At 39.4% G+C, this 10801-nt stretch overlaps 1 protein-coding gene across 1 annotated transcript in view; it reads left to right on the top strand.

Annotated features, from left to right (window-relative positions):
* Window positions 1-481: 481 nt before the first annotated feature.
* Window positions 482-10801, top strand: part of LOC140136857 (TBC1 domain family member 2B-like) — a 66500-nt gene continuing 56180 nt past the window's right edge. Inside the window, exons 1-3 of the mRNA XM_072158459.1 lie at window positions 482-1076; window positions 2667-2761; window positions 10557-10625. Coding sequence (XP_072014560.1) covers window positions 726-1076; window positions 2667-2761; window positions 10557-10625 — 515 coding nt within the window. The 5' untranslated portion in view covers window positions 482-725. The remainder of the gene's footprint in view (window positions 1077-2666; window positions 2762-10556; window positions 10626-10801) is intronic.

Below are 10801 nucleotides of genomic sequence, written 5' to 3'. Positions count from 1 at the left end.
TAACACCTTGATGTTTTGCAAAAGTTTATTTTTCAAATCTTATACTTTGAAAACTTGCTTAATTTATTGTTGTTTATGAGTTATGTATAGTTTTACAAAAGTGTTGTTGTTTCAGCCCTCTTTACAACATAACCCAAGAACCACAGGACCTACCAAAGTATATCTGTGATATTTGGATTCTTCTACACGCTCCTTATGAAATGAACAATGCAGTTTTCGCCAAAGCTCACTACCATTCGCAAGATGATGTGAACTACCAAATCGCAACAGTAAAAATAGTTAATAACCTTAATATTAAAATTCTTATTAGGCCGCCTAGGCCTATTTGTTGGCGAATAAAAGTATTTTTAAAAACCTAACGGTGCTGATATGTGACGATGCGGTCGATGCCCCCTCCAGAAAATTCTTTGATCACAAGAAAAAAATGACCCCTGCTTCTGAAGTCAACCAATAATTGATTGGAAAAGCCTATATCATTTCATTTTCACCAAGTGCTCCAACCCACCCAAACTTTGGAGCCGCTTGGCACTGATTGGGCGCCACTCAAATAACACGCTCATACCCACGTCGCGTGAAGGCACATTCTTTACTGTGTTTTGAACGTCGCCCTTGTGTATGAGCATTTGACCTTTGGTCGAAAAGTTGGGAAGAAAAATGGCCGGCTGCAAAACAAGACAGGAAGAAAGTTGATTAGCGGAAATTACTCGCACTTTTCTTGATGAAAAATGGAAGTCCCGACGGGCATATTAATATCTTTCGGAGATGAGGGACAGGAAAAGGTGGCAATCAAGCCACACGAAGAACCCGTAGCTCCTCCAAGAAGATCAAGGAAAATACGTTCAGTGTCCAGTCCGAATGCTACTGATACCGTGCAAGTTGAAGGGAGCAAGGGGGTGGTGGTTGATCAAGATCAAGTAGGGCCTATGAAAAATACTAGGGTAATTTCGCCACCACGCCGACCACAGTCAATGCCGGTAGTGCCATTAGTGAAAGTTTCACAATCAGGGGACAGTCAAATTGGAGGTACAATGATTGAAGAACGTACTGGAGTATGCGAGGTGCAACATCAAAAACAGGTAAGCTTAAAATTCAAATACCATATCCCATATTTCAATTCATGATTTCAGTAATAATGTAAGCTTTACTTTAAGCTGGCAAAATGATATTGCACAGTGTAGAATATATTAGTTCGCAGCGCAAACTTTAAAAAAATGGGGAAAACAGATTTAGCGGTATCGGTATTTTGGTTATTGCTTTTAAACAGCTACATGATTGTATAAAGATTTTTAAAAAGGAACCATGGACGATACTAGTCTAGGTTCCTGTAATTTGTGTAAATGTAACCGTAAGCTTATGATGATTATTTGTTTTTGTTTGACAAATCTTAAATATTTTACTGAGGACTTGTTTTACTATTACTGAAGAATTGATTTGTCCTGGATTTGCCCAAAAGTTACTCGAGAACTCTACATGTAGCTTCCAATTTGCACACATTATAGTTACGCATTTGATTCTAGAGTATGTTGCTCTCGCTTATCGGTCGGATAGCACTGCAATTATTTACAACAGAGGTTATTTATTCTGTTAATGAAATTTGGATTTATGAAAGTTATTTCGATGAGTCAGCTGAATCTTTTGAGCAAGATTTGCCTATTTTGCTGTAGTGTAATTTTAGCAACATTTTTTATGCTATCGCCTGTCGTGATCGGTTGTGTTTACTTCTGAACTTCCATTGCTTTACACGGTGTCATGCTTCAGCGAACCCGACTAGATTTTGAATGCAATGGTCTCTAGCCTAGAATGTGAAGTTATGGGTAAGCAAATTCTTGGCTAGACTTCTTGAGGCACCAGGGTTTTCTTTAAGCATTTTGCTGTTAAAGTGGTATTTTCAAATTTTTTTGACCCTTTCAATTGTGAATTTTTCCTCTGAAGGAGTCAAAAACATTGCCCAAGGGGTATTTTTATAATATTATTTTTGAAGACATTTTTAACAATATGTGTGTTTTTGGAGCCATACATGTAGGCATAGATATGGCCATATTTGGCCATTTTAGCCCCAAAAGTGCAAATTTGTGCACGCTTCGCACAAATTTATTCCACTTTTGCACCATATTTCAACAGTTTAGTTTCAAAATGACAACATTTTTTTGTACCATAAGCTTATTCTTTCTCCAAAAGGTGCTGGATTCACTAGGCCTATACTTCAAGACATTTTTTCACCCCTCCCCCCCACCGAGTCAAAAAGAAATTTACGCCACTATTTGGAGCAGTGGCAGATGTAGAGCAGTCAGAAGGAAGGGGGTGGGGGAAATTGTAGAAGAAAATAATAATATTTAAAAATGCCCCGTTTGATTCATTGTGCACCAATTTGACCCCTTAGCTTACTGAATAAATAGCGCGGTTTTCCGATCTTGATTTGAAAAGGTTATTGGGCTATTCAAGTTGAAATCCGTACACCCCTATACATTGTAGGAATAGATGACCTGAATCTTCCAAACAGGGAGTGTGAATTTGACATGTGGTTACCAGAATGGAAGACTTGACATCGGGCTTGACACCCCCTGACCACCATGTGGGAGATTAAAGGTCATGTCTTCCATTGATTTCAACTGGAATTGCCCATCAATTACTAAATCTACTTGTTTCAACTTGTTCTCGTTTTGCAGATGTCAGCAACAGAAAATCCAGAACCTCTGAAACTGTGTGGTTATCTCAATAAGTTAGGAGAGAAGGGGCTAATCAAGTCCTACAAAACAAGATGGTGAGTAACTGAACAGGGCTCGAAAAAAATGTCCCGAGAAGCAAGCTAAATTTCCCACAATTTATAGTATGTTTTTATATGTACAAAAAAGATACAATTTCCCCCCAAATACCAGAATTTCCCTCCAAACACCAACATTTCCTGGGAATGAGCTTCCCAAATTCCCTACTTTTTCAAGCCATGTAACTGAACCAAGATTTACAAGCAGGACCTAAAAAATACAACAGGTGGGGTCCAGCGGTCCGCCTTAGGGTCCATGGTGGGGTTCACTTCATTATTTATTAAGGGGGTAACCCTATTGGTTTAGGAAATGGAATGTGTTACATTGTCAAATATCGTCCGCCTTTATGCATCCATGTAAAAAAGTGAGAACATTTTCAGCGTAAATGTGAATAATCGGGTTTTGATTGAGCAAATTTCATTCAAACCCAAAATTGAATTGGCTGCTCTGGGGTTTTGTTGAAAGGGGTTTCCCTGTGTTCAATCCTGTAGATCAATAAGAGGTGGAGCCATGTATTGTGCATCGCGTGCCATCATGAGGTGGTCACGTGTTGTGCACCAATGCCTTGTGTCAAGTCATCGCACAATGAAAGTTGAACATTTAAGGTGGTACTACATGTACACCCCTTGATAAATTTGTGACTATTTAGGGGCAAGGAATCCAGTTACTACACTGGAATTGCAGTGTTCCAAGACAAGCAGTACATTATTTATGATAAGGAAAAAGGTACCGCTAAAATGTACCTCATTTCTATATATAATGAACCACTTGTCTTGAATCACTGAAATTTCAGTGAAGTAATTGGATTCCTTGTCTCTATAATAATACATAAATGTAACTGTTGTTACCAGTGTGTACTAGGTGTAGTTATTTTTTGAGAAAAATGCAAAATTAGTCACAAATTTTATCAGGGGGTGTAGTACCACCTTTGATAAGCACACCTTTGTTTTCATATTTTTTCTTTATTCCTTTTATCTTATTTTTTTTCATGGTTGAACTTATTGCACAAAAGAAACATTGAAAAGTGAAATATGAAAATAAATCAGTTTTAGAGCTTCTTGACTCTTACAAATAAAGAAAGATGGTCATTAGAGAAGAACACATTTTTTTGGGTTTCTGCACCTCCTGTCATCAACACAATTAATTAATAACAATCTTTGTATTTAGGACAGGTTTGGGTTTTTGTCTCGCCTGAATGTTCAGGGAGAGACTTAGTAATCACTATGGTGTGTGTGTGTCCGTGTGTGGGGGTGTGTGGGGGTGTGCGTGTGTGTGTTCGGAAAAAGCTTGTGAACGCGTTATCTTGAGAACCGTAAGTGCTATGATGATGAAATTTTATAGGGGGTAGCATGACCAGAGGGTGTCGACCTGATTAGATTTTGGCGCAAAATATGGTAATTAAGTACCTAATTTGCATAATTTATGCGTAATAAGCAAAATACCTTGTGAACAGATTATCTGGAGATCCGTATGGGGTACAGTGGCGTAACTTGGTGGGGAGTAGCGTGGCCAGATGTTCTCGACCTGATTAGATTTTCAGCGCAAAATATGCTAATTAAGTACCTAATTTGCATAATTTATGCGTATTTGATGCGTATCAAGCAAAAAACCCTTGTGAACAGCTTATCTGGAGATCCGTATGGGGTACAGTGGCGTAACTTGGTGGGAAGAAGTATGGACAAATATTATCAAACTGATTAGATTTTCAGCGCAAAATATGCTAATTAAGTACCTAATTTGCATAATTTATGCATATTTGATGCGTATCAAGCAAAAACCCTTGTGAACAGCTTATCTGGAGATCCGTATGGGGTGCAGTGGCGTAACTTGGTGAGGAGAAGCGGGGCCAGAGGTTCTCGACCTGATTAGATTTTGAGCGTAAAATATGGTAATTAAGTACCTAATTTGCATAATAAGCAAAATACCTTGTGAACAGATTATCTGGAGATCTGTATGGGGTACAGTGACGGAACTTGGTGGGGAGTTGCGTGGCCAGAGGTACTCGACCTGATTAGATTTTCGTGAGGTCAAAGGTCACATACAAGGTCAAAGGTCAACTGAGGTCACCAAATCTTTTAATAATGAATTTTCAACTGTGCATCACATATCCCAATAACAGCTTGATCGGTCATGTAATTAAGGAAATATGACGACTTTAAGATAGTCGCTTTCTTTGTAAAGTATAGCAAAGTAGCACTTTCAATGAGTGATAACTCGTAAAGGAAGCATCGTTCTGTTTTGATTTATTTGATGAAATTGTTTTGATTTATTTGATGAAATAGTTCTTCGGTATTGCCAAATTTGATTTTTCAGCGCAACATACTTTTTCCAATTTCGTGAGGTCAAAGGTCACATACAAGGTCAAAGGTCAACTGAGGTCACCAAATCTTTTAATAATTAATTTTCAACTGTGCATCACATATCCCAATAACAGCTTGATCAGTCATGTAATTAAGGAAATATGACGACTTTAAGATAGTCGCTTTCCATGTAAAGTATAGCAAAGTAGCACTTTCAATGAGTGATAACTCGTAAAGGAAGCATCTTTCTGTTTTGATTTATTTGATGAAATAGTTCTTTGGTTTTGCCAAATTTTTGGAAGGTCATTACGGGGTCATCCGAGGTCACTCAGGGGTCATCTGAGGTCAAGTTATTAAAAACTCGTATGGGCATGAAACTTGGTGGGTACAGTCATCATTTAAAGCCAAATTTTTGGAAGGTCATTTTGGGGTCACCAGGGGTCATCTGAGGTCAAATTAGTAAAAACTGTCGTATGGACATGAAACTTGGTGGGTACAGTCAACATTTAAAGCCAAATTTTTGGAAGGTCATTTTGGGGTCACCAGGGGTCATCTGAGGTCAAATTAGTAAAACTGTCGTATGGACATGAAACTTGGTGGGTACAGTCAACATTTCAAGCCAAATTTTTGGAAGGTCATTTCGGGGTCATCTGAGGTCAAATTAGTAAAAACTGTTGGATGGACATGGAACTTGGTGGGTACAGTCAACATTTAAAGACAAATATTTGGAAGGTAATTTGAGTCACCAGGGGTCATCTGAGGACAAATTAGTAAAAACTCGTATGGGCATGAAACTTGATGGGTACAGTCAACATTTAAAGCCAAATTTTTGGAAGGTCATTTCGAGGCCACCAGGGTCATCTGAGGTCAAATTAGTAAAACTGTCGTATGGGCATGAAACTTATACGAGGGGTACAGTCAACATTTTAATAGAGCCAAAATTTGAGAAGGTCATTTCAGGGCCACCAGGGGTCATCTGAGGTCATATTAGTAAAAACTGTTGCATGGGCATGAAACTTGGTGGGTACAGTTACCATCGGCCAGATAATCGTGCCCAGCCGATAACCGCCAAATTCATTTACCTCTCTACCAACAGTTATCGCAAAAGCAGGCGGTCACAAAAGCAGGCGAGACTCGTGGTTCGAGAACCGCCTTGTGTTGAGTTGAAATCACTGCTGTGTTATGCTATATAGACCTACATTTTGTATTTTAGGAATAATGTACAGCACTTGAAATAAAGCTGAACAAGTTTTCTCTGTTCATGAGATTAAAATACTGCATGCCCCGCCAAATGCACAGTGGCTGTGACGGTGGTAATGAGCCTTGTGTAGCATTATGTCACATCTACAGACAGCTTACTCAGGAATGCGTGGAATGTAGGCTAAATATGCACTTTGTGAACTTGTTATTAGAACTTGTAGAAGGAACATAGACCCTGTTCACATTAGGAAATTTTCTTCTTTCGACGAACCTCGAACGAAATTGTTTCGTTCAACGAAGCTAAAAAGGTTGTTTCGACGAAGGAATACTTCGTTCAACAAAGCTAATTTTGTAATGTGTACGCTCGCTTCGTTCAACGAAGGAAAGTAATCATGTGACAAGTGACCTTCGCCGGTTTTAATAATAGCCGGGCGTTAATAGCTTTGTCGAGCTTTGTTAATTTTCGTGAATGTGTACAGTGCATTGTCTTCGTTCGGTCTTTCAGCGTAATTTGTACGCATGCTTAATTAGTTAATCAAGATTAACTTATCTTCGTCGAATGATGAAAATTTCTAATGTGAACAGGGTTATATAGAGTATGTCATGAAAAGAACGTTTATATTTGTCAAAATTTAAATTACATGTCGATTATTTTCAAAAAAACATTTTTGGGACACCCAGTAATTAGAAAGTGTGCACATAGCAGGAATATTGTATTAATCCGGCCCGGTATCACTGTAGCTATTTCAGGATGGTAGAAACATTTCAGGATGGTAATAAGTAAAATATGATCGATTATAATCATATGATACTAAAAACTCATCAACAATGAGAAAAATGGGGGAGGGGATAAATCTATCGATTGGGTTACAGACAAGGGTGAAAATAAGAGAGCTTGAACCAGGGGCCACTTTGGCAAAAAAAGTGGCTCCTGGTTCACCAAGATTTGGAAGAACCACAGGCCATTTCCAATTACCAAGGGGCCAAAGATGTGCTGGATGAGTTAAATAAGCACTATTTGCTTGTAATTTGATATTTTTGGTTCACTATCCAGGGGGCCAGTTTTGTGAGAAGTGTACCCTGGTCAACTAAAATTGAGATGGAACCAGGGGCCATTTCAGAGTTTCTGGGGGCCAAATGGCTCCCGTCTCCCACTTAATTTCACCCCTGGTTACAGACCTTTAAGATCCAGATCCAGGGCTGCCAAATGACCAAAATGGTGCTATTTTACTGGTCTCAAACCTGGTCTCAGACCGAGACCTCAAGACCAGGAGGGCTGAGACCAAGACCGAGACCAGCAGGTCCGAGACCGAGACCAAGACCAGGCTTGGCTGGTCTCGAGACCCACAACACTGCCTGTTTTTCTTCACGCCAACTTCACCTGACTCTCTAAATAGCATCTTGTAAATATTCAACAAGGTTGGGCAGTCCACACAATCATGATCATCACACCAATGTTACGCAAATGTGTGTGTTTTTGACCAAAAAACCTCATATTTGAGTCATTTGACCATTTTATAATTAGCTTTAAAGATTGCACATTTTTGTGTGTATTTGTTGCAGTTTTTACATTATTGAGCATTTTTTAGTCTCAAGATGGTAAATTATTTGCATGCTTCGCACACATTTGATCCGGGTAAATTATTATGGGAGGGAAAGATGCTCATTAGCATAGCTTCTTTTTGACTTTGGGGGATGGGGTTGGAAATTTATAAGTATAGTGAATTCAGCACCTTTTAGCAATAAATTAAGTTTATGGTACAAATGCACAAGAATCATGCAAATTGAAGCAAACTGTAGAAATATGGTACAAAAGTGGAATCAATTTGCCAAAAATTACCACTTTTGCCAGGTTAAAATGGCCAATATGAGGTTAATTTGGTGAGAAACCCAAATACAGGCATGGGGGGGGGTGATTGTATGCACCATCCCCTATGAAAATATTGGGGGGATTTCCCTCCCTATCCCCAGTTCCCCACGGGATCTAAACCTATGAAGATGCTCCCTTCACACCGGGATTTTACACCAATTTACAGCCACATGGCAAAACGAGATCTACACCACAGTTTAGGCCAAAATGTTTGATTGGCATTTACATTTAAAAAAAATTAGGCTAGGTAGCTAGTTGGAGAATTTTTTTACACACACTGTAAATTGCATTTGTTAGAAGCCTTGGAACTTTAAAAAAGGTTCAAATAATCAAATAAATGTTAGAATATATTTTATAATGGTTGACCGGTATAGGCGGGAAACACCACATGGGAAATCATGAAATAGCAGTAATGGTGTACGTTGCTCAAGGATTTCTCTTTTTAAACATGTGGTTTTTAAAGGTTTAACTTTCATATAACCTTGCTTGTTATCTTCCAACAATTGTCACACTGTGAAAGTTTGCTACATGTATGTAGGCTACATTGCACATATTTGAACAAGTTTACTTCCTTCAAATGAAAATCATGATCCAAAAAGCTTGCCAATAAACCATCTTACCGTATTTCGTCAAATAAACGCACCCGGGGCCTTACATTTCCCAAGGAGGGGGGGGGGGCATTTATTCAAGGTCAATTTTAGAATGAAAATTCCCGTTACAATCATTAGGCAAACTTAAAACTCACGCAAAAATGACGAAATATGAACTAGAAACACTGACTTCTGGTTCACTTCCGGGTTTCTTTACAGGTGGTGCCAAATGGGCAGTATGCGCGCGCATAACCTGCAAGATGGAGAAAATTGAGGCACGCAGTGTGATTAAGTTCCTGCATTTGCAGGGTTATAGGCCTAAAATGCCCAGAAAATCCATGATGAAATGAAGGCTGTCTATGGTGATGATTGCCCATCATGTGGCACTGTTGCTTTTTGAAAAAGGAATTTCCAAACTGGCCACATGTCCCTCACCAAGCCAAGAAGTGGACGTCCATCACTTCTGGATCTGGATCTGGACATTATCCTCTGAATAAACGGGTACCCGCATCGCATCAGAGTTGGTACAAACCAATGACCTATGGCTGGATATGGCGAAATTTAGTTGAGGTAGTCCCTAACGGCGGTCTTGAAATTTTTGTAGTCTGGTATGTCTAATATGTCGTGGGGCAGTCTGTTCCAGTGTGGTATTGTCCATGGAAAAAAGCTGTTTGCGTAGGTCGCTGAGTTGACTCTAATTTGCATGTATGAAGATGGGTGGTGTCGTCTTGGGGATGATGCAGCCACAGTGGGGAAAGTGGAGGGTCTTATCATGAAAAGGTTTTGCGCTTACATCCAAACTAGCACCACCTGTTAAAAAAAATTGCACATACAAATGAGACCATTTTTGTACCATAATTTTCATCAATATAGGTCCTTCACTTCTGGGCGATTTCAAAAACTTTTTGATACCCCCTCGTATTGTAGGCTTATATTAACCAGCATGCAGGGTTTTTTTACCCCATGGTTGCCAAGTTTTGGCTCCTGGTGTGTCCAATATTTTACACTACAAACTATAGGACTAGGAGCCATCTTTGGGACAAGGAGCTCATATTAGCTCCTGATCAGGCATACATGTACTTAATATAAGGCCTGGATATATTACCAGGAGCTAAAATGAGCTCCTGGTGCCAACGATGGTTCATAGTCCTATAGTTTGTAGTGTAAAATATTGGATACACCTGGGGTCCATTTCACTAAACTTTTAACCCTTCCTAGGGAGAGCGTGGCGCAATGGTTAGGGTACTTGCCTTTAGTGCATGAGGTCCCGGGTTCGATTCCCTGCGGTGGCGATTTGCTGGGATATTGACTTGGAAAAAAAAAGTCTGAAATTAATTGGCAACTTCTGTAGATTAAATTCAGACTTCCGCTCTCCCCATGGTTCATTTAGAATTGGGTAAATGAATCATGAAAGTACTCCGTCCTTCGGAGGGGATGTTAAGCCGTCGGTCCCGTGTACAGAGAGCCATACCTGTACATGTATCTCGTAGCCAGTTTTGAAAAGAGTAGGGTGTTAACCCCTGACTGTTCCCAACCCGTCCGGTGTTCAAATGGACCCCAATGGAAATAAGCTTCAATAGAGGCTTTCTTGGGTTATCCAGGGTTGTCAAAACCCGAACAAATCAAATCAAATCAAATCAAAAAACTCAAATAACCATTTGTAAAGTTACAAACAAATTAACTCAAGCCAATCCCATTTAACCTACTCCATCAGTAGAAGACTTTCCTTGTGGATTTTAAATGGAATAGCCCATTGCTTCTTCAAACATTCCAATGTTATTTTATATATTTTAAAAGGATTAATGAAAGTATCTTTTTTCCTTCCATTTTGCAGGTTTGTTTATGACAACCAAAGATGTCATCTCTACTATTATCGTTCTGCCCATGATCTTATTCCATTAGGGTGAGTATAGTGAATGTTGTAGTAGGGACTGTTCACAAACACTTCCCGGGCCTGATGCCAAAAGTAAAAATCACATATTTTTTCAGCCCCTCCACCCGCCTTTTGGCTTTGAAAAATTAACGTCAACCCCATAGAAAATAGTGTAAACTTATGTTAGGGGGCCCCCCCCCGGTTAC

Source organism: Amphiura filiformis, chromosome 17 (genome assembly GCF_039555335.1).
Source record: "Amphiura filiformis chromosome 17, Afil_fr2py, whole genome shotgun sequence".
NCBI lineage: Eukaryota > Metazoa > Echinodermata > Ophiuroidea > Amphilepidida > Amphiuridae > Amphiura > Amphiura filiformis.
Note: the sequence above shows the minus strand (reverse complement) of the source record. Positions and strands in the feature narration are given on the sequence as shown.